This window comes from Clarias gariepinus, chromosome 4 (genome assembly GCF_024256425.1).
Source record: "Clarias gariepinus isolate MV-2021 ecotype Netherlands chromosome 4, CGAR_prim_01v2, whole genome shotgun sequence".
NCBI lineage: Eukaryota > Metazoa > Chordata > Actinopteri > Siluriformes > Clariidae > Clarias > Clarias gariepinus.
In genome coordinates this window covers 40,850,488-40,878,070 of record NC_071103.1, presented here as the reverse complement: position 1 = coordinate 40,878,070, position 27,583 = coordinate 40,850,488, and the positions used below count along the sequence as shown (strand labels likewise).

At 40.9% G+C, this 27,583-nt stretch overlaps 2 protein-coding genes across 2 annotated transcripts in view; one reads left to right on the top strand and one right to left on the bottom strand.

Annotated features, from left to right (window-relative positions):
* LOC128520493 (NACHT, LRR and PYD domains-containing protein 14-like) overlaps positions 1 to 27,583 on the top strand; it is a 550,151-nt gene that overhangs the window by 472,829 nt on the left and 49,739 nt on the right. The gene's annotated exons all lie outside the window — the stretch shown is intronic.
* Positions 22,708 to 25,904, bottom strand: LOC128520486 (pentraxin fusion protein-like). The gene is made up of 3 exons (XM_053494744.1): positions 25,860 to 25,904; positions 25,540 to 25,595; positions 22,708 to 23,433 (listed from the first exon to the last, which is right to left on the bottom strand). Exons 2-3 carry the CDS (start codon positions 25,589 to 25,591, stop codon positions 22,826 to 22,828), a joined length of 660 nt encoding a protein of 219 aa, XP_053350719.1. The 5' UTR covers positions 25,592 to 25,595; positions 25,860 to 25,904; the 3' UTR covers positions 22,708 to 22,825.

Here is a 27,583-nt window from a genome sequence, read left to right as displayed (position 1 = left end):
TAATCTGTGAAGAAGAATAGCGTGATCAATGGTGTCAAAAGCTGCAATGAGGTCGAGTAATACAAGCATAGTTGCACACCCCTGATCAGAGGCCAATAGGATGTCATTTACTACTTTAACGAGTTCTGTCTCTGTACTGTGATGAGGCCTAAAACCTGACTGATACGAATCTGGGCCTGGTTTCTCCATAGCTACTCATCGCTAAGGAGTTCTTAAGTTGTACCTTAACCTCTCTCTTAACGTTATGGCGCATTTCCCGAAACGTTTGTACTCTAAGTATCTCTTAGGTAAGTCACACGTTCGTAAGGACCTTAACTCATTTTTAGTGTACAGATCTGGCCTTTAAAAACGCACGTTTTTGGAAAAGGGATCCCACGACTTGCCGCGAGTGCGCGCGGCAAGCTGTGAAAATGCCCTTCAATACCTGTAGGGGGCAGTCGTGTTTCAGTCTAAAGTATTGTGTGTCTACTGAAGCCGAAAAATGTTATGTCTTCATTGACGGCAAGCGACAGAGCTCATAAACGTGTCAAGCTCAAACTGATATGTATTTATTCTTCATTTTCATTCACAATTATTATTATTAGTAGTAGTAGTTCTCCAAATTTATTATTATTATTATTGTAACGCACCCGCGCGTGTGCAAAAGGACTACAAAGATGTATGATGTTAGCCTATAACAGTATTTATGCGCTTTAACGCAGATGGGTACTGGTGGCTCAGTGGTAGGTGATTCGCCCGCCATGCGGGAGACCCGGGTTCGATTCCCAGCCAGTGCTCAAAATTCCGGTGCTATTTGCTAAAATACCACGATATAGCCATTACATTATCAAGTTATGCTTCAGTACTAAATGCATGTTTGTAATTGAGAATTTTTTTTTCTTAAGCTATGAAACACATTAGCACTCACCTCACAGTTGCTGTAATATAATGATTATTATAAGCAAAAAGTGTAAAACAAAGGATTCACATTTATTACATTTTCACCCAGAGCGGGATTCGAACCAGGGTCTAGACGATTTTATAGGATATACGGATATTATACGGATATTATTTAAGCAACGCCACACCATGTGGAAAGCAACAAAAATGCTTCAATTTCATTAGCTGTCACTGAGTGTCAGCTATTCACGACTGGCCCTCGCGGAACGCAGAAACCTCGGGCTTTGACTGCGCTTTCTCCATTCGTTATTACAGGGGCGGACTGGGACCAAAAAGTGGCCCTGGACTTCCTGGCCCACAGCAGCCCACACCATAATACATTGGCTCATTAATGTAGAGATACATTTTTAACACCAGTTAATAGTATAAAAATATAACACAATACAGAAATCAATGCTATTTAAACATGTTATTTGAAGTATCACTGAACATATATTGGGTCAAAGAAACGAAAAAAAAGAACATCAAGACAAACAACATATAAATCTATAAAGACAATATTTTAAAAGGAATGGCAATAAAACTGAACAGGTAAGCTGAAATAAAATCAGTAGCAGCAGTAGCTCACACTAGTAAACTAGTTACTTATTTTAATTATTAGGGTAGTCAATATTAACACGAAATAATGCTGAGAAACATTATTTCAATTAATATTGACCACCATCATAATAACTAGCACAAGTTAATGCTGCTACTAATTTTATTCTGTTTGATTGCCATTCTTTTTACTTGGCTCTGGTAGATCAGGGGAGACGTGTTGGTCATCATCAGCATGTATTATGATGTGGGATGTGGTGCGCTGCTGGGTCCAGCCTCACTGTCCCTGACCTGTTATAGGCAGAATCTGTTCATTTGAAGCATTTCACAGCATTTACCTCTAAAGCTTTTTCTTATTTTCGCGTAACCTTTTCTTCTTCCTCCTTTTCATTCATGGAAATTATTATTAATTTGCTCAGAAAACTCGCTGCATCGAGAAAGGATCAATATCTAAAAATTTAAAGATGCCCACGTGTGTGGACAAAGAATACAAAAGTGTATAATCTTTAATAAAGTTAGCCTAATACAATATTGTTTCCAATGCTTAAGCAAACATGATTTTGTTTTAGTCTATTCATTGAATACAACGCGACAGCGCGCTCCGAGGTGAAGCGCACCCACAGTTACTGTAATCCCCCATCTCACCTTTACAACAGGTGTGAAGTCATCAAACCGGTTTCGCTGCTGGGGGAATTCGCAGAATTGGGGTTTTAAAACAAATTAACAAGACCGAGCAGACTTCAGACAGGGGGTTTGGTTGGTTAGAAGTGGCGCTGACGGGGGGCGGGAGGGAGTCTCGCCCGGGGAGCAATTCAGTGTAGAACCGCCACTGCCTATTTTCCACCACATCACGTACTTCCCTGATCTCCATCTCCGCGCTTTGCTTTTATAATGTGGAGCAAGCCCGAGATCATATTAACGTAGAATTCATCATTCAAAGTTATTCATATCAGTGTATAGTAAGTGTGATTTGAAAAGTGCTATAACTCCACCTGCCACAGTTTCAGCCCAGTGGAACAATCTGACTACATGTAAAGTGCCCCTTCCTATTTTTTTTCTTTGCATATTTGTCACACTTGTATAGGTGGAATTTTACCTAAACACTTTAGGTGAGAACGTATAGGTTAATATGTATAGGTGAGAACAGCTGATTCACACTTGGGGAGAGTGAATAATTTGCATTTGAATGTTGTCTGGCATTGTAAGCACACGCAGTGACACTAAAAGAACAATAGGATTAATAGGAATAGGAGGCACTAAAGAGGAGGATTTTAATTTAGACTATAAAAAAATTAACCTGCGTCTATTTGTAGGCGTGCCAGCTGCCACTTTTTAGTCTTATAATGCCCACATGACATGCTGGTACAGAGCTGGACATAGCTCATCCATGCCAATGATCCCGGGTTTTCACCCTGCGCTATAAAATACGAGTACGACGGCCATCCGCGGACAGCAGCTCCTGCCTCCGTCCGCTCGCGCTTGCTCTTCTTTGAAGTCTCTGGGGCGCGTTCCAATTGCCCCGTTTGCATGCCGCACTTCCGCGTTGTGTGTGCGCGTCTCATTCACACCGCGTAGTAAAATCCACTGTAAACCAACAAACCCCGAGTATTTTATAGCGCGGATTGGAAGCCCGTGATCTTTAGCAAGGAGAGCTCTTCTTCACTATTCGTGCCTAATTCTGCAGCCCTGCTTCTTCGCATATTTGAAGGAGAGGCCGCCTAACTAGTGAGCGAGGAGCGATATTGATTTGGGCGCACGCCGTGACAGGCTGAAAAAAAACTATTGTCCTCAAAAATGTAACAGATGAGGACTCTGATTAATGTGCAAAAACTATATAATAAAACTATATAAGACTACATGCCTTAATAAGACTCAACTTTTATTTAAGCGCACTCACAATAACGAAAAAACATGATTTTATAAATGTTTGAAAGCAAATAAGCTGCGCTGTTCTGTATTGTTTTTGGTGAATTTGAGCGCGTCAGAAAATGAACGCAAACGTTTTTTTAAATGGTCAGAGTCAGTCTGCTTGCTGTTTTCCCGACGTGTTCATAATCATTAGTCTACTCTTGCCGGTGCGCTCTGGAAAACTCCATGCATGCGGCTGAGTGCTGATTAAAACTATGGAGTAAATTAAAGAGGAAAATCACGATGCCGAATCGAAGTCCTGAGCCCAAACCTCATTTAAATTAAATTAACAAATACTATAAGTAAAAATAAAACAATAGCCCATGTTACGTCCAAGGACGTATTAATTTATTACGTATTAATTTATTACGTATTAATTTAATTTATTATTGTGTCTTTTGGAATCCACGCATCCTGGACATGTGGCCTTGTTGCTAACGTAGCTTCCTGTTTTCGTATCGTTGCCGCGAAAGTTTGCGTTTGTGTTAGCGTTTAAATTACATACTTTTTTTCATTTATACAATAATAATAATATTAATAGCAACTAGTTTTTACATCTCACACTATTTGGCTTCGCCTTTTTCTGCGCTTTTTGGAGAACGCGCGAGTTTCTTTTTCTAAAAACAACAAACGGAATTCAGCTCCAAACAACTACAACTCCGACTCAGGTACGTTATCATGTCCAATATTCAGCTTGTTCAGTGTGTAGAGTGCAGGATGTTTACACATTCTTCCTCCGTCGTTAGCGGTAATTTTATTTGTGATAGGTGTATGTTAGTGAGCACTCTGACGGAGAAGATATCAGCGTTAGAGGAGCGCATCCAGACTTTAGAGAGGGTTAGAGAGTGTGAGAGCAGTGTTATTCCTGTAGCGGACAGTCTGGGTGCCGCTCCATTATCTCCCGTTATCTTCACTCCATTGGCTCCCTGTGAAATTTCGCATTGATTTTAAAATACTACTCTTGACATATAAAGCATTAAATGGTCTCGCGCCGCAGTATCTGAGTGAACTGCTAGTGTCTTACGATCCGCCACGACTACTTCGATCAAAGGATGCAGGCTGCTTGTCAGTACCGCGTATTATGAAAAATACAGCTGGGGGCAGAGCTTTTTCTTACAAAGCTCCAAAGTTATGGAATAGTCTTCCAAATAGTGTTCGGGACTCAGACACAGTCTCAGTGTTTAAGTCCAGGCTAAAAACCTATTTATTTAGCCAAGCATTTTTATAAATAGATTTGCCATAGGTAAAGGAGCAGATCTGGGGGACTCATGGGCGTAGAGTATTATGGTGAACTGGTATGTTTGGATGCTGTCTTCCTCACTCTCATTGATCACTCAGGTTTGCTGACGGTGAGGTGATTGTTTGCTTTACATGTCAGGAAGCCCTCATGTTTGTGTTTCCTTCTGGCTCTCCCTTTTAGTTATGCTGTCATAGTTAGTCCTGCCGGAGTCTCTGCTTGCACTCTACAGTTAATATACATTCACATTATACATTGTGTGACTGTGACCATACCTAACTGCCATCTCTCCTCTTCTTCTCTTCCCCCCCTCTTTCTTTTTCCTCTCTCCTCCTGTCCCCCCCTTTCACTTTTTCTCTCTCTCTCTGTCGAGCTACACATGTCGTTCCTGACCTGCCAGTGATCCAGACTCCCTCTGCCCTCCGGACCTGTCTGACCCATCCTGGTGCCCCGCTTCTGGCTGAAGATCTCGTCACATGGATGCCCCGTGTGTCTCTCTGGGATGCGTCTGTTGTCTGGGAATGATTCTCTCTACCTAGAAAATGGTTCTGGCCTTGACTGGTGTTGGCAACTGTTTCTCTGGGGACTTGACAGTTCGATAGTTCATGACTGGAACTTCTTACAAGTCTACCTGGGTCTTCAATAACTACCTGGACTCCATATTAACATCAATTAACATCAGCTATTATAGCTGAACTGCCTCCCACCCTACACACTGTATAAATGCAGATCATTTACTGCTTTCTGTTTCACCCAAATGAGGATGGGTTCCCTGTTGAGTCTGGTTCCTCTCAAGGTTTCTTCCTATTACCATCTCAGGGAGTTTTTCCTTGCCACTGTCGCCCTCGGCTTGCTCACCAGGGACAAACTGACCATTTTGATTCATACAAATTCACATTTCATACAAACCTAAATAATTCTTTTGACTATGTAAAGCTGCTTTGCGGCAATGAAAATTGCTAAAAGCGCTATACAAATAAAATTGAATTGAATTGTTGTTAATTGCTGAGTTTTTCAATGTCAAGGTAACTAGGGGTGCTGTGAAAGCGGTTATCAAACAGGAGTTATATAATGATTTAGTGAGTACAGGTGTTTTACCTGTTGAAGATGTAGTAGGAGAAGAAACTTCTGCTTCAGGCATTCTTGTTCCTGCTGTGTCTCAATTAGATCCACTGACTGCAATTAAGTTAAAAGAGCTTGACTTGGAGCTTAAAAGGCAAGAACATGATATTAAAGTGGTACAGCTCCGTACTCGTGAGATTGAGGCAAATAGAGACATTAAGCTTAAAACACTTGAGTTGGAAGCAGCTGCTTTAAGCAGAATGCCTCCTGTTCCTCGCCCACGCACTAGGGCTCCTTCCTCACCAATGTTTCAGCATGACCAGTCACAATCTAGTACAGTTAACCTTGATACCGTAAGTAGTGGTCAGCCAAACTTTGATGTTGTGAAGTATGTAAAATTAGTTCCTCCTTTCAGAGAGTCGGAGGTGGATTCATACTTCATTGCTTTTGAACGAATTGCTGCTAAGTTAGAATGGCCAAAAGACGTGGGGGCTTTTGCTCCAGTGTAATTTAGCAGGTAAGGCCCAGGAAGGCTGCTCTTCTCTTCCAATTGAGCAGTCTCTTGATTATGAGATTGCTAAAGCTGCAGTATTGAGAGCTTATGAGTTGGTTCCCGAAGCGTACCGCCAGCGGTTCCGAAATGTAATGAAAACAGCCAAACAGACATATGTAGAGTTTGCACGAGAGAAGAAATCCCTTTTTGAGAAGTGGTGTTTCGCAAATAAAGTGACTAGTTTTGAGCAGTTACAGGAACTTGTTTTACTTGAGGACTTTAAAAACTGTGCACCTGAGTCTTTAGTTGTCCACTTGAATGAGCAAAAGGTAGTCACGCTTTCTGAAGCTGCTGTAATAGCAGATCTATAGCAGATGAGAAGGTCTTCTCATTTCCTATTGTTGTTGATACACCAGAGCCCTCTGACTCTGACGCCGCCGTTTGTTTTCCTTCTGTGTTCCCTGCTTGCGCAGTAACCCGTGCTCAGGCACAGAAGTGGGAGGAGGAGGTCAATCTTGCTGACTCGTTTTTGAGCCCAGCAAAAGACCCAGTGGAGTGCACTTTATCCATTGACCCACCAGTAGCTCCTGATGTCTCTGTAAAAACTGATTTAAAAGGGGATGCTTTAAAGTTTAGCAGAGAGCAGTTAAGTGCAGCTCAGAAGTCTGACAAATCTCTAGCCTCCTATGTCGAAGCAGCTGTTCAGTCAGATGACCTGCCTGATGCTAGAATAGCTTTAGTTTGGGAAGACGGGGTTTTGATGCGTCATTGGAGGCCGCATGGGGCTGATAAAGCTTTGACTATCCATCAAATTGTTGTTCCTTCTGATTGTCGTTCCCAGGTATTGCAGCTGGCCCATGAACACCCTCTCTCTGGTCATCTTGGGGTTAACAAAACCTACAAACGAATTTCCCGATATTTCTTTTGGCCTGGGCTAAAGTCTAGTGTTTCCAACTTTTGCAGATCTTGCCATGTCTGTCAGCTTGCTGGTAAGCCGAATCAGATCATACCTTCTGCTCCCCTCCATCCAATTCCGGTAATGAATGAGCCTTTTGAACGTTTGATTCTGGATTGTGTTGGTCCACTGCCAAAATCTAAATCAGGGCACCAATACATTCTAACGCTGATGTGTACTGCCACTTGTTTTCCAGAAGCTGTCCCTCTTCGCACTCTCAAGGCCCATGCAATAGTTAAAGAGGTGGTGAGGTTTTGTTCAACGTTTGGATTGCCCAGAGTGGTTCAAACAGATCAAGGTACTAATTTCACCTCAAAAGTCTTTGCTCAAATTTTGAAGGAGTTAGGTGTTGCTCACAAGATGTCCAGTGCTTACCATCCTGAGTCTCAGGGTGCTCTGGAACGTTTTCATCAAACCCTAAAGTCAATGTTGCGTGCATATTGTTTAAGTACGGGCAAAGACTGGGTTGAGGGTTTACCAATGTTAATGTTTGCGGTAAGAGAAACGGTGCAAGAGTCACTGGGGTTCAGCCCAGCTGAACTTGTTTTTGGTCACACGGTCCGTGGACCCTTGAAATTGCTGAGTGAGCAGTGGCTGTTAAAAGACCCAGTGTCTAGTAATATTTTAGACTATGTAAGTGCTTTCCGTGAACGTCTTCATAAGGCTTGTGAGATAGCTAAGTCCCATCTGGCAACAGTTCAGTCCAAGATGAAACTACGGCATGATAAGACCTGTGTCAAACGCAGTTTTCAACCTGGTGAACTGGTTTTAGTCTTACTTCCTGTTCCGGGGTCAGCATTACAGGCTAAATTCCAAGGCCCTTATGCTGTGGAGAAAAAACTTACAGACATTGACTATGTAATTGTGACTCCAGATCGTAAGAAAAAGAGTAGAGTGTGTCATTTAAATATGCTGAAAGCTTACGTCAAGAGTGACGCTGCAAAAGAAACTCCTGTGTGATTCTGTGTCTGCAGTTACTGTACTGTCTTCTGCATGTTGCCCTCAGGAAGATAACCTGGTGGGAAATGAAGAACGTATGAGCTGTATCAGTCTTAACAACTCTTCGGTACTGAGTGACTTGGACTCGTACCTTGCCCACTTACCCGAGAACCAACGTGCTGATATAGTTCAGTTAATCAGGAAGTATGACCATTTGTTTTCTGATGTTCCACGCCAGACTACCATCCTCACACATGACATTGATGTTGGTGATTCTCCACCTATTAAGCAGCATTCATATCGTGTCAATCCTCATAAACGAGAGATAATGAAGTCAGAGATTGAGTATTTGTTGCAGCATGGTTTTGCTACACCCAGTCAGAGCCCCTGGAGCTCACCGTGCCTGCTCGTTCCGAAGTCTAACCTCTCTTATCGTTTTTGCACAGACTATCGCAAAGTGAATAGTGTCACTAAGCCCGACTCTTTCCCTCTTCCTCGAGTAGAAGACTGCGTAGATAGAGTTGGTTCGGCTCGATATGTCACAAAGTTAGACCTTTTAAAGGGATACTGGCAAGTGCCTCTTACTCCTCGTGCCTCAGAAATCTCTGCTTTTGTCACCCCTGATAACTTCCTGCAGTATTCTGTTATGGCGTTCGGAATGCGAAATGCACCAGCCACCTTTCAACGTCTAATGCACAAAGTGTTGTTAGGGATGACTAATTGTAAGGCTTACTTAGATGATGTGGTGATCTATTCAGACAGTTGGGAGAGCCATTTGAGCAGTCTGAATCAAGTTTTTAACAGATTATCAGATGCATCTACAGGTGAAGCTGGCCCGGCTACAGCAGCGGAAAGCCACGCTGGAATCGTCGCGGACCGACGCTCACCTGTCCCAGGTAAATTCTCGGCATGAGAATTCTCCGACAACCTCTACTCCGCGTGCTTCTCTGCCCAGGTCCAACGCACCGAGAACGCAGCCTGCCCAGCTTTCCTTCACCCCGGCGCCGGGATACCACGAGGCCTGGAAACTTCAGCAGCGGAAGACGCGCGCCAAGCCCCGGGCGAGGACCTCTCCTCCTCCGCCACCACCCGTCTTCGAGATCTCAACCCGAAACCGCTTCGCTCCTCTCCGTGAGACGGCACACGACGCGCTGGTCATCGGAGACTCCATTGTCCGGCACGTGCGTGCTACCACAGCTAAAGGTAAGGCGTACACGCGCTGTTTACCTGGTGCACGTGTTCTTGATGTTGCTGCACAGGTGCCTGCGGCCCTGAGGAAGAACATTCGAGCTGTGGTTCTCCATGCTGGCACCAACGACATCAGGCTGAGGCAGATGGAGATCCTAAAGAAGGACTTCAGGAGCCTGGTTGAGAAGGTCCGCAGCACATCACCCACGACAAAGATCGTCGTATCTGGACCACTTCCGACATTTCAGAGAGGAATCGAGAGGTTCAGTAGATTATTTGCCTTCAATGAATGGTTACAATCTTGGTGTCAACAACAGAGATTACCTTTTGTTGATAACTGGAATGTTTTCTGGGAGCGTCCTAGGCTCTACCGCACAGATGGCCTGCACCCTAGCAGAGCTGGAGCAGCGGTCCTCTCTGACAACATCTCCAGGACATTACGAACCATCTGACTTGCGGTAAGTCATACCTCAGATTCTTTAGATACCAGCCACAATACAACTCACCATACTAATAGACGCACACACATAGCTTGTACTATAGAAACTGTGTCTATTCCCCGATTAGTGAGAAAAAAGAATAAATTCGTTAAATCCAGCCGAAACAACCTGGTAACCATTAAACCAGAAAAAGCCCAAATAAGTAATCGAAGTCTACCTCTAAAGTTTGGACTTCTCAACATTAGATCCCTTACGCTAAACCAACCGTCTGCTAGCTGCATAGAGTCGTCACTCAGGGTTCACTCTATTGAGACTGTGTCTGTTCCCCGAGCTAAAAACAAATTTAGAAAGACTCAGAAAGTCTGTTTTAGTAATTTAATTAGCATAAAGACCACAAACTTGGATCAGACTGAATGCGCAGCCGGCACCTCTGATCTGAAGCTAGGACTGTTAAATATTAGATCTCTCGCATCTAAAGCAGTTATAGTTAATGAAATTATCACAGATCAGGAGTTTGATATACTCTGTTTAACAGAAACCTGGATTAAACAGGACGAGTATGTAGCTCTAAATGAAGCTAGTCCTCCTGGATACAGCTACATACACCAGCCTCGGTTAACTGGTAGAGGAGGAGGCGTCGCAGTTATTCACAATGATAATTTGACTATTGTACAAAAACACGGACACAAATTTAATTCATTTGAAATTCTTTATAGTAACATAAGTGTATTTAACTATATTAAGTCAGCTCAGTCGATCCCGCTAATTGTCATTTACAGACCTCCAGGGCCGTACTCTGAATTTCTTAGTGAATTTGCAGATTTCCTCTCAAACCTAGTCATTTCTGTAGACAAAGTGTTAATTGCTGGAGATTTTAATATTCATTTTGAAAACCCAGAAGACCCTCTGAGAACTGCATTTATGTCTATACTGGACTCGGTAGGAGTAAATCAGTGTGTAGTCGGACCCACTCATAAAGCAGGTCACACTTTAGATTTAATAATATTATTTGGATTAAGTATAAGAAATTTATTCACAATACCACTATCTGAAGTTATCTCAGATCACTATCTTGTCTCATTGCAAGTGTGTCACAATAATAATGTACACACAGCGCCGCGCTACCGTATGAAACGTACATTCACATCAACTACCAAACAGAGTTTTATCAGTAATCTCCCAGAGTTCCCAACTTCGATTAGATCACCGTCTGACCCCACAGAACTCGATCAGGCGACTGAATATTTAGAGTCGACATTTCGCTATACCCTAGATAATGTAGCTCCAGCCAAAAGAAAAATTATTAGAGATAAAAAACTTGCTCCCTGGTATAACGATCACACGCGCACTTTAAAACAGACCGCTCGGAAATTAGAACGTAAATGGCGTCAAACTAAATTACTAGTATTTCAAATAGCATGGAAGGAGAGCATCCTGAACTATAGAAAAGCTCTTAGTGTAGCTAGATCAACATATCTCTCCACTCTTATAGAAGAAAATAAAAATAATCCTAGATTCTTATTTAATGCTGTAGCCAAATTAACCAGAAATAAGACCACTGCAGAAATCTCCACAACAACATCATGCAATAGTGAGGACTTCATGAACTTTTTTAATAATAAAATTGTAAATATTAGGCATAAAATTGAGGTTTTGAAACCGAACAATGTAATTGATGCAGATGTTAATCTAGCCATGTCAGACCAGAACCTAGAATACTTTACTCCCCTTGAAGAGAATGAACTAATTTCACTCATCTCTTCTTCAAATTCATCAACCTGTATATTAGATCCTGTACCGACACATTTTCTTAAACAGATAGTACCAGCAATAATAGAACCCCTGTTGAGAATAATTAATTCTTCACTCAGCATTGGATATGTTCCAAAATCTTTTAAATTAGCAGTTATCAAACCAATAATTAAGAAACCTGACCTCGACCCCTGTCAGCTGTCCAGTTACAGACCAATATCAAACCTCCCCTTTATCTCTAAGATCCTGGAAAAGATAGTAGCGGAGCAGCTATGCTCATATATACATAGGAATGGCATACATGAACTGTATCAGTCAGGATTTAGGCCTCATCACAGTACAGAGACAGCGCTCGTTAAAGTAGTAAATGACATTCTATTGGCCTCTGATCAGGGTTGTGTAACTATGCTTGTATTACTTGACCTCAGTGCAGCTTTTGACACTGTTGATCACGCTATTCTTCTTCACAGATTAGAAAATGTAGTGGGAATTAAGGGTACAGCCCTCTCCTGGCTCAGATCCTATCTGACCCATCGTTATCAGTATGTAGACTTAAATGGTGATTATTCTGCATGTTCTCTAGTGGAGTTTGGCGTTCCGCAGGGTTCAGTTTTAGGTCCACTGCTTTTTTCCCTTTACATGCTTCCTCTGGGCAACATAATCCGTAAGCATGGTATTAGTTTTCATTGTTATGCTGATGATACACAGTTATATGTCTCAGCAAAACCTGATGAGAAAAAACAGCTTACTAAAATTGAGCAATGTGTGCAGGACATAAGAAATTGGATGCTAACTAACTTCCTTCTGCTAAATCCGGATAAGACAGAAGTTCTAGTCATAGGACCGCATACAGCTAGGAGTAAAATTTTAGATCATACCGTAACTTTAGATGGCCTTTCTGTTCCATCAAATGCAACAGTGAAAGACCTTGGTGTGATTATTGATTCCAGCCTTTCATTTGAAGCACATGTAGATAATATTACCAGGATAGCATTCTTTCACCTCAGAAATATTGCCAGAATAAGAAATTTATTGTCGCTAAACGACGCAGAAAAACTAGTTCATGCTTTTATCACCTCTAGGTTGGACTATTGTAATGCCTTACTGTCTGGCTGTTCAGCTAGATGCATAAATAAGCTTCAGCTAGTCCAGAATGCAGCAGCGAGAGTCCTCACCAGAACCAGAAGATATGAGCACATCACCCCTATCTTATCTTCACTCCATTGGCTCCCTGTGAAATTTCGCATTGATTTTAAAATACTACTTTTGACATATAAAGCATTAAATGGTCTCGCGCCGCAGTACCTGAGCGAACTGCTAGTGTCTTACGATCCGCCACGCCTACTTCGATCAAAGGATGCAGGCTGCTTGTCAGTACCGCGTATTATGAAAAATACAGCTGGGGGCAGAGCTTTTTCTTACAAAGCCCCAAAGTTATGGAATAGTCTTCCAAATAGTGTTCGGGACTCAGACACAGTCTCAGTGTTTAAGTCCAGGCTAAAAACCTATTTATTTAGCCGAGCATTTTTATAAATAGATTTGCCATAGGTAAAGGAGCAGATCTGGGGGACTCATGGACGTAGAGTATTATGGTGAACTGGTATGTTTGGCTGCTGTCTTCCTCACTCTCATTGATCACTCAGGTTTGCTGACGGTGAGGGGATTGTTTGCTTTACATGTCAGGAAGCCCTCATGTTTGTGTTTCCTTCTGGCTCTCCCTTTTAGTTATGCTGTCATAGTTAGTCCTGCCGGAGTCTCTGCTTGCACGCTACAGTTAATATACATTCACATTATACATTGTGTGACTGTGACCATACCTAACTGCCATCTCTCCTCTTCTTCTCTTTCCCCCCCTCTTTCTTTTTCCTCTCTCCTCCTGTCCCCCCCTTTCACTCTTTCTCTCTCTCTCTGTCGAGCTACACATGTCGTTCCTGAGCTGCCAGTGATCCAGACTCCATCTGCCCTCCGGACCTGTCTGACCCATCCTGGTGCCCCGCTTCTGGCTGAAGATCTCGTCACATGGATGCCCCGTGTGTCTCTCTGGGATGCGTCTGGTGTCTGGGAATGATTCTCTCTACCTAGAAAATGGTTCTGGCCTTGACTGGTGTTGGCAACTGTTTCTCTGGGGACTTGACAGTTCGATAGTTCATGACTGGAACTTCTTACAAGTCTACCTGGGTCTTCAATAACTACCTGGACTCCATATTAACATCAATTAACATCAGCTATTATAGCTGAACTGCCTCCCACCCTACACACTGTATAAATGCAGATCATTTACTGCTTTTTGTTTCACCCAAATGAGGATGGGTTCCCTGTTGAGTCTGGTTCCTCTCAAGGTTTCTTCCTCTTACCATCTCAGGGAGTTTTTCCTTGCCACTGTCGCCCTCGGCTTACTCACCAGGGACAAACTGACCATTTTGATTCATACAAATTCACATTTCATACAAACCTAAATAATTCTTTTGACTATGTAAAGCTGCTTTGCGGCAATGAAAATTGCTAAAAGCGCTATACAAATAAAATTGAATTGAATTGAATCTTTGACTTTGAACTTAATGAAGTGTGAATTTGCCAAAGCAGTGGTTACTTACCTTGGTAAAAGAGTTGGTCAAGGATCAGTAAGGCCTGTTGAAGAAAAAGTTGTTGCCATACTGAACTTTCCCTCTCCCACCAATAAAAGAGAACTGAGAAGGTTTTTAGGTATGACTGGGTACTACCGAGGCTTCTGCAAAAACTTTGCTACCGTGGTTGCCCCGTTGACTGATCTGCTCAGTACCTCTAAGAAGTTTGGGTGGAGTCAGGATTGTAACTACGCTTTTAATGCTGCAAAAGACTTGCTGTGTCATGCCCCAGTTCTCTCTGCTCCTAACTTCTCTTTACCCTTCAAGCTGCAGGTGGATGCAAGTTCGTCGGATGCGGGTGCTGTTTTGTTACAGGAGGATGTAACTGGTGTGGAGCATCCTGTGAGTTACTTCTCCAAGAAGTTTACAAGGTGTCAAATGAAGTACAGTACTTTTGAGAAAGAAGCTTTGGCCTTACTCTTAGCACTGCAACATTTTGAAGTTTACCTGGGTGGTAGCTCTAATCCAGTGGTGGTCTATACCGATCACAACCCCTTAATATTCCTGGGTAGAATGCAGAACTCTAATCAACGGCTGATGCGCTGGTCTCTCATTATTTAGGAGTACAATTTAGACATCCAGCATCGAAGGGGGGTGGAAAATGTTGTAGCTGACGCACTTTCCAGAGTTTACAGTAGGGATAACTGAGATGTAAATGGTACATTTAAAGATGGTTGTAAAAGTAGTTTATTTTAATTACAAACACTTTAGTGAGTACTGTTTGTAACTTATGGATGGGGGTGTTACGTCCAAGGACGTATTAATTTATTATTGTGTCTGGTGTAGTTGTTCTCAAAGCCCTGTCTTCTGCTCTCCAGGTTTTTTTTTGTCTCTCTCTCTTTCTCACTCTACCAGGGAGCTGATTGCAGCTCCAGCTGCAGAAGGTTAACACCAAGGAAGAAAACAGCTTAAAGGCAGTTCTCAACAGTCAGCAGACGAGGAAATTCTCCAGAGCTGTCGGGTGTCCTGCTTAGTACAATTTGTTGTTGAGCTTGACCATCATAACTGGTTGTACCTTATTTTCCATCTTTTCTCCTGTTTTAGCTGTTTTTATTAGTTGCTGAGATTGTGATTGTTGCTGAGATTGTGATTGTTGCTGAATGTGTAAAGGTTACCAGTGAATTAACAAACTTAACCTCCAACCTCAAGCATTGTGGCTTTGAGTGTTGCAGATTTATCCTTTTGTACAAGGGAACCGTAGGGAGGTGCCCGGCCTTTTTATTTATTGTAACCCCCCCCCATTTTTCTCCTGTTTTTCTTCAGTTAGTCAGGGAGTGAGTGTATATTTCTGTTGTTGATTTGCTTTTGTTTTGTGAGATTATTAAGATGAACCACTCCTAAGTTAGAGGGGAATTTTTGTTTGTTGTTTTCTTGCCTGGCTGCTCCTGAACTTATGTTCCCATCCTTGTTTGATTACTTTGTTACAATAAAAAAAGACTATAAAGATAATTGTTGTCCGTGTGGTACGACGGCAGGACCCCCGACATACAGTAAAAGCTCATTCACATAATGCTACGTTTCTTCATCCCCTAGACACTGTGTGGGACGTAACACCCACGTTTAGAAACCATTTATAAATTCTTTCCGACATGAGTTGGCCCGGTGTTATGCGCAGAGCGCCGGGAGATTTCCTGAAGCTCCGAAATCACTGGGGCATTTTTTCTAAATAGATGCTATTGTTAATAACTGATGGAGGTTTGGGGCTGTATACACACACATTTTTGAGGGGTTTAAAACGAATTAGTCCGAGCAGACCTACATGAAAGGTGAGAAGTGAATAACAGCGCGCGCTGTCGCGGTGTATATACTGTACAACACACGTTTATCAACCTACATAAAAACGCTGCCTTTAAAAAACGCTTTATAAAACGCTGCCTTTTGTAAAGTGAAAGTACTTTACAAAAGACGAACAGCTTTATTTCAGTCATGAATTCACAATCACATCACATTCCAGCTATTATTTCCAGCCGTGGTTAAATAATGTATGAAATAATTATTAAATGCTGGACACAAACAGCAAATATGATGATTATTATAAAAAGCCAGAAGAAGTTCATGGTCATAAAATATTTACTTAATAATATATGTAGTTCATTTATGTCTTCTGATGATGTCGACACATTTTTAACGTTTTAAATAAGATATGTTGGCATATTCACGAATCAGGACATTCGCATAGTTAAGAATATCAGATAGCCTACTATCAGGAAATTTAATTAATTTCAACACCATGTAAACCGAGACATTGCCATGTCTTTTACTGTTTTGTCCCTGTTAAAACATTACAAAAAATATATAAGAAACTAATTAAGAATTTTAAAGCACGAATTTGGGCATCTCATTTCATCATTATGAAAAAAATATGAAGCACATATACACACATTTATCATGAAAGATCTGTTGTAAAGCAAAATAAAATTCATGTTTGCTTCAGCATTGGGAACAATATTGTTTTAGACTAAGTAATTATACACAATTCTTCGTTGTACAGTACTTGGTCCGGCGTTTAAATAAAGTCCTTCCATGCGCCATCTGGCGGATATTCAGTGAAGCAAAACACATTTATTTAAATTCCCGAATGTTGCTTACGGCAAGTCGCGGCGCGCCGCGCGCTAAATTGAGGCATCCCGCGGGAAAACACGCGCAGTCTTAATAGCCACATCTGTAGTTTCAGCTCAAGAGGCTAGTCGCCGCCACTGTGCAGCAGTCCTTATAAATCAGCGGTGTATGGAAGCACATTATGGCACGTTATCAAAGTCGTCGTTCACATAAATTTTTTCTTTAGGCAAAACTTCAGCCATTTTCATATTTTGCCTAAGGTGGCTATTTAAAAAAAGTTTCGCCATTTAAAGCAACAGATTATGGAGCTTTTTGACCTGCTCAGACCTGTGCTTGCCAGGCCAACGCGTCATACTTACGCTCTATGTCCCGATGTCCAGCTGCTTGCTGCTTTTTGTTTAAACTATGTTTCATTGATCATTAGCGATCATTCATGACTAAATGGACTTTTCTTTTGACAAGTTTTATTTTGTGATGAAATTTGATTTAGTTAAATGAGAAAATAAACTTGGGAGTTTAAAACCCTGCATCCATTCATTTTTCTGCGTGGTTGTAATGCTTAGTACACCTATCTCACCTATGCGGTTTGACTTGCTGTGAGATGCGGTGTTATACCTCTATCTCACCTACGCGGTTTTGGGCGGTGGCCGTAAGTAGGGTTCATCATGATTAACCGGGAGTTTTTGCGCTGTGATTACGTTTCCATCTTTCAAACATGTCAAATTAAAATTAAACATGACAAAAACTTGCGCTGAATCATGATGAAATGTACTTACGTCCCCTGCGCAAAACGGCGTAGGTGAGATAGGGGTATTAAACCTTTACTCTGGCATCTCATCGTATTCATTCCATAAGTGCGCTATACAACCCCAACCACTGGCATGCTTTACATTGTCAGCTGTTTGTCAATCAACTACAGTATGACTGTACTGTATACTCGGTTCGTTTCACCGCCGCTACAGGTTTCATGAAAATATTAGCGACAGTTTGGTGATTTAATTTATATATTTGTCTATTATGGCATGCTATTGATAAGTTAACCCATGTCGAAATACACGTTATTGGAATAATTTAGTGCAATGTATAATTTGCATAGAAAGTGCCGTCTTTCTTAATGCTGTCATGCAAAAGGATCGATACCTGAGCAATCGATATCAGGTAATTCAGGACCTTCCCTGTAGACAGCACCTTGTAACCTTGGACGTAAGAGGCAGCGACTTAAGAAGGGACAGTTCGAGAAAAACACTTAGAAAAGTTATCACTTTACGTAAGATATATGTTAAGAGTCTTTTTAGAGCGCAAAGAGTGTGTGTTATGAAGAAACCGGCCCCTGCACTTTACCTTTGAAGAGATTCGCGACAGAGCAGTGTTTCCGTTAATGTGTGTGTGTGTGTGAAGGCGAGAGGAGAAGGATAGGGGCACGCTATCCAATGACACACACACACACACACACACACTAACAGAATCAGGCTGGCTGTGCAGACTGTCAGAGAGAGTGGGAGAGAAAATGGATCTTTGACCTTTGACTTGCTTTTGTTTTACAAAGAAAACAAACACACGTGGTCACAGTGTTTTAGTAAACAGTATATGCATGCAATGATGTTTATATGATGTATATATGTTGCATGATTATATGAGTGAGAGATGCACACTAAGACCAAGCAGGGGAGACGATTACCCACAATTCTGAAGTATGAGTGAGAGAAGAACTATTGGCTCAGTTGTGATCATGTGACACTCGGCATGAAAAAAACAAGAAGTGCATGCATGCAACATTATACTAACAAATCAAGACTTGCTCATTTTTACAATCAACATTTTTTTTTTTTTTTTTACAAATTTTTACTTGTCTTGTGGAACACTCGCAAACTGGGGTTCTTCTGTATGTTAAATGAAGTGTTATTTTTATAACTAAAATGAAATATACAGTATACAAAACTGGGGAAGCCTGTCTTCCTGAAAAACACTCCACTGCAAATTATTGGTAAATAATTTCAGCCTTTTAGTCTTTTACACAGTATTCACTGTGTGTAGCTGTGCTATTTGTGTGTCACGCTAATTAAGCTGGAAATAAAAAGCGAGGAATGGAGGGACTAAACAACATTAACATTTTTGGCATTTGGCAGACGTCCTTATCCAGAGCAACTCGAATTTTATCTCATTTTATCCCTGAGAAGTTAAGGGTTAAGGGACTTGCTCAAGTTCATGACTTCATGTTAATTTAAATAATTTCTGTTTATATTGTACTCTCAGCTGCACAACACACATGGTGTTATATTATCTCTATCTGTTATCACCCAGATGAGGATGGGTTCCCTGTTGAGTCTGGTTCCTCTCAAGGTTTCTTCCTATTACCATCTCAGGGAGTTTTTCCTTGCCACTGTCGCCGTCACCCTTGGCTTGCTCATCAGAGAAATTTCATTCATTCATCTCGTTATTATCTAGAGACACTTTTCTCACACATACACAATTTATTATTATTATTATTAATATATATATATTTTTTGAATTTCTTTCATCTTTGTGAAGCTGCTTTGAGACAATGACCATTGTTAAAAGCGCTATATAAATAAAATTGAATTGAATTGAATTGAATTGAATCAAGTGCCCAACAGTGGCAACTTAATGTTGCTGGCGTTTGAGCCTGGGACCTTCAGTTAAGTAGGCCAAGGGTAGCTCAGTGGTTAAGGCATTGGGCTACTATAGTTTTTTTTATTATTATTATTAAAATTCTAACTCTCTTCCCTCTAACTGCAATTTCTAATGTTTGCTAATGGTGATGTAGAAGGCAGCCTGGCCTCACAGTTTTTGGCAGCATGTTATCAGCCTTGTTTGATTAGATTCCAAAAAGATTGCTTTTTTTTATCATGGTAAGCCTGGATTTACTGAGTATGTTGTGCTTTAGACTATATTTTAAGCAAACAAAACAAACAAACAAAAAAAAACTTTATTTAATTGATACTGTTGACTGTTTTTATAGTGTTTAGTTTTTAATGTAAAAATAATTTTTGAAGCCATTCTTGGTCTACAGCAGTTACTTCCGAGATCTACTGCTGGCAAACCTACAACTTTATAGCTCTGATCTCTACAGTTAAAGAGATAAAAATGTAAAAAATGATTAGTGAATCTCATTTCTTTAATTTACTAAATGTTCATGAGTAAATACAGTATATACTGTAGCTTTTCTAATAAGTAGAAATAAATTAATCCAAAATAATTTGCAAGATTTGTTAAAAACACTCATTAAAAAAAGTGTTATGATGCACAGATAAGAATAGACAGAAAAATATTCTTTCAAAGGCTACACTCGATGCTGGGTGAAAACGTTATGGGAACATCTTTCTGTGTTGCCGGTTGTGAAGCATGTGTGTATTAAACACACCAAATTTTGGCTTATATAACCTCGGTCAGGTGACATCATCTGATAAAGTGCACCTGCAGGTTATAAATAGGAGTGAACTGGAAACATTCCTCAGATCTTTTTGTCTTCAAGCACATATTGTGATTTGCGTGTGTGTGCAAGCAAAACAAAGAACAAAGAGTGTTTGACTCACCAATAAGATGGCTGAGTTTCAAACGAGATGTGCCTCCGTATGATATAATTCTATTGGAGGGCGATCTCCATACTTTTTGTTTTCCAGTGTTTGGGTGAAGATCACATTCTCCAAAGAGAGTGTGAGTATTGTGACCCCTCCAGATATAAGTCCTTCACGGGCGTCTCGCTTTCCATAAAACGAAAACCATGACCCGCTGCGTATTCCTGGGGTTCACATGCGGTTCTGGAAGAGGCGCATGAGACGGAGTTTCCCCTCCTTTCTCTTGCGCTTTTTCCCAATCGGGAAGTTTTTCCCTTCGCCTCGCGAACGCGTCTCGGTGCTTCTCGTGATTGCGCAGGAGAGACCTCCTCCCTTGCTTCTGCAGAAATGGAAGTAGTTCCTCCAGAACCCTCCTCTATTGATGACAGAGAGTTTGAGGAGCTGCTTGAAGTAATAAACGCCGCAGGATCAAATTTTCCCAAACGCTCTAAATTAAACGAAAGACTTCTGTCAAGTAGCTGGGGAGCGGCGCCTCAATGACACTCTCTCCCTTTCTTTAGCGACCTCCACAGCGAGTTAACCGGCATTTGAAACAAGCCTTATTCATCCCGTGTTTTCATGCCATCGACTTCGATTTATTCGAGGATTGTTGATCCGGAAGCGCGGGGTTATACGATGATACCTCAGATAGAAGAGACGCTTGCGGGCTATCTATCTATTTAAAAAAAGGTGCAGAAGGAGAGCGTTAGCAGGCGCTCACCCCCTCGTAAAGACTGGTGTACGGCTCGCCGCCCTTTACAAGCCACCTCAATTAGGTCGGACTGGCGCACTGTCTTCTTCATTAAGAACATAGTGCCCTCCTTGGCACCCTCAGGAGGTCTGTGGTCATGTTCCGCCGCCACTGGTGTCTCGGGCAACACCTGTCTCCAATATGAGGTTAGTTTTCGGTTTTCTCCTGCCGTGGTCCAGGATGCCGAACTTCTAACATCCCCCCGGGGGCGAAGCTTACCATTATCAGGTCCTTCCATTTGGCCTAGCTCTGTCATCCGCACATCTGTATTTTGTATGACATAGGCAACTGGCTAATTCTGGCTCAGTCGCAGAAGCTAGCGCCGACATAGGCATGTCATCCTAGCTCATCTTGATTCTTAGGATTGAGACTCAATGCCATAAAAGCGTTCTTTTTCCTGCTCAGAATACAACATATTTAGGTGTCACGTAGGATTAGATCGCAATGCGGGCACAGGTGTCTCCTGCGTGTGTTGAATCCATTTCCATCACCCTGAAGGAAACCAAGCTAGGCCAGAAAGTGACTGTTCATCACTTTCAGGGATTTTTAGGTCTCATGGCAGCTGCATCCACGGTAATACCTTTGGGCCTGCTGCACATGAGATTGTTTTAGTTGTAGTTAAAGGCAAAGGGATTTATCTCAGGGCCAATCCCCGGGTGCAATAAGGGTTATGCGCCAGAGGCTTCGTACTCTTTTTTATGTGGTTCAGACCCCAGGTTTCTGACTTTGGGTCCCACTCTATGTGCATTTTTGTCGTCACGAGACGCTAATGACAGGCGTTTTCCTCACAGGCTGGGTTACCGTCTTAGATGGCCGTCCAGCCCAAGGAGATGGAGAGGCCATCTTCTCGCGTGGCACATCAATTGCCCCGAACTGATGGCTTTATTTAACCCTGAAAACACCGCCTCCAGCTTGTACATAATCACCAGGGCGGACTGTGCTCGTGCCGCTTGAATAAGCTAGCGCACCAGGTTCTGTTGGGATACAGGACGAGTTCCCTTTCCCGTATGGCGATGTACATTCTAGCTAAAAGCCAACAAATACGGGTTACGCGCCAGGTGCCTTCGTACCCTTTCTATGTGGGTTAGACCCCGGTTTTGACTTTGGGTCCCACTCTATGTGCGTTCTTCCGTCGCGAGGCAGGTTGGTCACATTTGTGAGATTCTATAGTCTGGATGTTCATGCTACTTCGGGCTCACGGGTCCTCGAGTCAGCCTCCCAGAGCTAGCTCTGAGACCTCCTTGGCCTTTGTGCTACACAACCTTGGGGGTCCAGACACTTGCAGTGGGGCGGCTGGTTGGTATTCTCGTTCCCATAGCATTTTCATGCAGCATCGAGTGTAGCTTCTGAAATGGAACGTCACGTTACTTTGATGTAACCCTGTTCCCTAAAAAAGGGGGAACGAGATGCTGCGCTGCAATGCCGCACTGCTTGCGTGACTGGACGTCCTTTTAGACAAAATTGATCTGAGAAATGTTTCTGGTTCACTCCTATTTATAACTTGCAGGTGCACTTTATCAGATGATGTCACTGACCGAGGTTATATATGCCAAAATTTGGCGTGTTTGATACACACATGCTTCACAACTGGCAACACAGAAAGATGTTCCCATAGCGTTTTCACACAACATCTCGTTCCCGCTTTTTCAGAAAACAGGGTTACAGCAAAGTAACCCGAGACGTTTGTCTTCTCCAGTGAAAAAACGACCAGGCAGATTTATATTCAGATTTATGTTCTCCATTCATAACAAACATGAATACTTTTACTGAAATATTGTTAGTTAATAGTTAATTAACTAAAATCACACAGTTGATTAGACATGGAAATTAAAGGAAAGAAAAGAAAACAGGTGTCAGGTGTTTTAGCTAGACATCTGCTGACACATTAATCACATTTCCATAGATTTTGTACACAAGAGAATTCCAATCGAGCACATTCCCACTTAAAGAATTGTTCTGCTTCTTATACAGCTGCTCAATCTGACCTGCACTCAGAACACTATCCCACATGTGTACGTCTGTAATGTTACCCAAAAAACTCTGATAAATGTTAAAATCTCCCAGGTACGAGTCAGGATCCTGTCCAAGAATTATAGCTCCAGCTGGATTTACACTCTGGCCTTGTCTGTAGATTGTCTGCACACTGCTGTTTCCATTCATCCAGAACGCAGTGGCTCCAGTGCTTGAGTTCCAGGTGACACACAGATGAGTAGGGACAGAACTCAGTGATGGTAAAGAGAACAGAGCACCATCACTGCTGCTTCTCAGGTAAAGAGTAAATTTTCCATTTTCTTGCCACACATTGAGTTCATCAAAGTATTGAGCGCGATAAGCAAACAGGATGGTCTCTCGCTGGTTGTCGAGCTCAGTAGAGATGCGCATGCAGAGTGTAAAGGCTTGTAAATTCAGAGGTTTCTTTGGAGTAAGGCGCACAAAGGATGTGTCAGATGTCTCAGGAAAAAAAAACTTCTTACCTAGTGAGGAAAAAAAATCAGTACATTTGTGTTCAGACTATTGTGTGTTTTAGTTAACTGTATCTATTCATGTTTTTTCTGTAATTAATGCAGTCAGATATAATTCAGACTACTGACATAACTACAGACACAGAAGTTTAAGTTACACATAAAAATGTCTAAATCAAAGGTACAAAAGCATGTACAAGTGATTGAAAAGTTGTGAATGTCTCAGAGGAAGCATATGTTGGTCTACACCAGTGGTTCTTAAACATTTGTCATTACCCACTGGGCGAATTTTTAAACTTCACTTGTCACCAAAATGATAATGAAATCAATACTATTTATTGAAATATCAATTTCTAAACCAATAGGATCAAATAACACCAAGGTCAAAACAGATAAAATACACATACAATTGTTATAACAGGCTTACTTTGTCACTTATCTTTGCACGATTGACCCCATGTCTACGAAACAGCAATAGCTGCGTAAATAAACCGGCAAATAAACCTACATATATTTCCTCTCTACATTGTCTTTAAGCTACACCAGCCTTTTTCTCAATTAAGCATTTAAATTATACATGTTTGAAACACGATTATTTTCTACGGTGCAATGAATGATTTAGGGATCATCGAAAAATGTCGCACACCAACAAAAAGAGTTGAACGATATTGAGCTTCCCTTTTGTTCAGCGCCTGAAGGATCAAAAAGTTGCTACACTGTACTAGAGACTAGTACTGCCTAATAAAATATGATTTTTTTTTACAAAAATACAAAAACACCAGCATAAACATTGGAATAAATGATAGTTACATATACAATACCGAAAATTTTGTTATATTGTTCCTCTGCAATTAACATGCCAAAATTAAACCGTTATTGTTGCACTATGGTTCCACTTTTTCTCTGATGTTATTTTAATTTACTTGTATTAATGATTAATTTCTTTGTGTGTGATTGTTTAGTTTTGAGTGTATGATATTTACTCTCAATAAAGAAAAGCATAAATTAGAATAGGTACTTTTCTATTATTTTCCACAAATTAGCTCCTGTTCATTGCGCCCCACCAGTCATGTCTGTATTCCCCACCAAAACCATGGGTTTACACCCTGATCAATTGGTATCTGTTGCATGATAAGGAAAGGCAGCCAAGAGAAATTGAATAGGGAGAAAATGTGGAGAGTAAACTGAAAGTCTTGTCTTATCTGTCTTGTCTGACAGTAATATAACTAAAATATGTCATGCTAATATTTATGTTTGGTCTGTAAATACACTCAAACATACTTCTTCTTCTTTGTCTTTCGGCTGTTACCCTTCAGGGGTCGCCACAGCGAATAATCTTCCTTGTTTGGTAATTGTGCACACTACAGCCATATGAAAACAGTTTCAAGTCTGTGAAAAAAACTTGGATTTGGGGTAATAGCAAACAATTACCCAAGATGAAACAGTTGGTCAGTTTTTATGTATATTTAAAAATAAAAGTAGGGGCTATTCCTGTGTCTTTTGATTATAAAATGTGCTGTTCTCTGTGCTGCTTAATAAGTGTGGAAACCATTGTGTTCCACACTCATTATTTCAGTTACTTCTTTCTCTTAGTACTGCTCTTGTTAGGGGTTGCCAAAACAAGTATCCATTTCTATGCTTCTCTGTTCTTTGCATTTCCAAGAATTTGGTGAAAGAAAGATAAAGATAAAACTTGAAGAAGAAGAACAATGTGAGATTGTCAGGGGGCTTGGCATTAGGAGTCCAACTGCAGAAGACTGGAAGATAAGATGAGAGTGTGAGCCTCTTTTTGTGATGATGACAGGGCTGAGAAGGAGTGAATGCAGAAGACAAAAGCCATTTATCCAGTCAGAATTGTAACAAAGCCAATTCATGAGACAAAGTCGTAGTTAAGGAAGCGGAAGCATTTTATCAGAGCCACGAATTTAGGCAGCATAGTAACAAGGCCTATTTCATGCTAGAGGAAGCAAAAGTGCGAAATTAAGTCAGTGAAATCTGTTACCATAGTGAAATATTCAAATATCATCACTTGTCACACACATTCACCATAAAAAAAAATTAACCTCCAAAATTAAATGAATAAAAGGTAGGATATAAACACATTTAAAAGCAGCTTACTGTTATAGGCTGGAGGCAAGAGTAACAACAGGGTGATGATTGCCAACTTCATCTTACTGTGAACATTCATTTCATATTTTCATTAAAGCAAAATTCTTATCACAACATATCTAATTAGATATTTTATCAAAATCAGACAAGTAAAGTTAGATAATGGTATTTTGCACTATATTGCACTTTTGTAAAATATCACACCTATATTAGTGCAGCTTTTTATATTTTTGCAGATAATATTATTTTATTGTATAACACAAGAAAATATGATATCAGCAGATATTTATCTTGTATAACTTTGTAAAATGAAATGATAAAATACTTACTTCAAAGACCCTTACTGCAAAAGACCTGAACAAAAAGGCTAAAAATTTCAGATCAATGCTGGGTTAAAATGCAGTAGATTTAAAGATCTATGTGAGTTTATATATCTTTTTAAGAGCTTTTGTCTATGGATAAATAATGAGCAAATAAATACATATGGATCTAGACAACTAACAAAGGTTATGTTAAATTTTCTCTCTACCACTAGTTGATGCTGACCATCCAATTGACTTACATTTGACTGACTTTACTTTAAATAATTCTTAAAATAATCTTAAAAGAAAACAATCACCTGTAAAATGTACGAGGTTTGATGATCTGGATGAAGTAAAGCAGGATTTATTGCAATAATACTAGAAATGAGTTCGCCATTGATTTCTAAGACAAACTGACAAAAGGTCCCCTAGAATATCCAAGAGCCAGGTACAGAGAGGTCTAGCATGTGTCTTTTATACTTTGCAACAGGGGAGGTACTAGTTTCCTCCTCTTCATAATCTCCTCCCTCAGTTCCTCTTCCATTTTTTATCTCTGTGCATTTTCCAATCCTAATTTTATGTCATTTTAAGTTTATTAGAAGAAAGGTCAGTTAACCTGCTTGCACCCACATTTCTAAGGTTCCTTGATCTGCTTTCATCTCGAAGTTCAATTAACCATAAATATCTTCTACTCAAACTTTCCCTAGTCTCTGCATACATGGCTCTTAACCACAGCATATCATAGCAGCATTATACCAGGAAACACTCAGCTGTCCTAGCAGCTTTACACCAGGAACCATCCATGCAGGCAAATTTGCTTTATATATATATATTTGAATAAGCAAAACTGGGGTAGCTGAATAGGTAGTAAATCGTATCAATGCATAGAGTATATTGCTCTTTACCAGTGAAAATGAATACATAGTTTTGGATCACAATTAACAATAACCAAATGGAAAAAATTTAATCTAAACATCAACAACAACAAATCATTCCTAATAATTTATTTTTTGTCCAAGAGTACAGTAGCATAGGTCAATTAAACAATGGTGTACACACTATTACTTCTACTACCTATTGGGCTGACACAGTTTTGTTTATTTAAATTTATAGTGATGATCAAATAAGTTCCTGTGAACTCATATGTGTGCTTGATGACTTCTAAATTATAAATGACTTTTTTAGAATGAATCCAAATTACATTCACCTAAAGGATTAAAAGGAACACCATACCAATACGGTGTTTGACCCCCTTTCGCCTTCAGAACTGCCTTAATTCTACGTGGCATTGATTCAACAAGGTGCTGAAAGCACTCTTTATAAATGTTGGCCCATATTGATAGGATAGCATCTTGCAGTTGATGGAGATTTGTGGGATGCACATCCAGGGCACGAAGCTCCCGTTCCACCACATCCCAAAGATGCCCTATTGGGTTGAGATCTGGTGACTGTGGGGGCCATTTTAGTACAGTGAACTCATTGTCATGTTCAAGAAACCAATTTGAAATGATTCGAGCTTTGTAACATGGTGCATTATCCTGCTGGAAGTAGCCATCAGAGGATGGGTACATGGTGGTCATAAAGGGATGGACATGGTCAGAAACATTGCTCAGGTAGCTTGTGGCATTTAAATGATGCCCAATTGGCACTAAGAGGCCTAAAGTGTGCCAAGAAAACATCCCTCACACCATTACACCACCACCAGCAGCAGCCTGCACAGTGGTAACAAGGCATGATGGATCCATGTTCTC

What these genes read in the sequence shown, in the direction of transcription:
- LOC128520486 (XM_053494744.1), bottom strand. Translation starts at nt 25,591, where the DNA reads ATGAAGTTGGCAATCATCACCCTGTTGTTACTCTTGCCTCCAGCCTAT. An exon ending in CTTGCCTCCAGCCTATAACA is followed by an intron (nt 23,434 to 25,539) that starts GTAAGCTGCTTT and finishes TTTCCTCACTAG; the next exon opens with GTAAGAAGTTTTTTTTTCCT.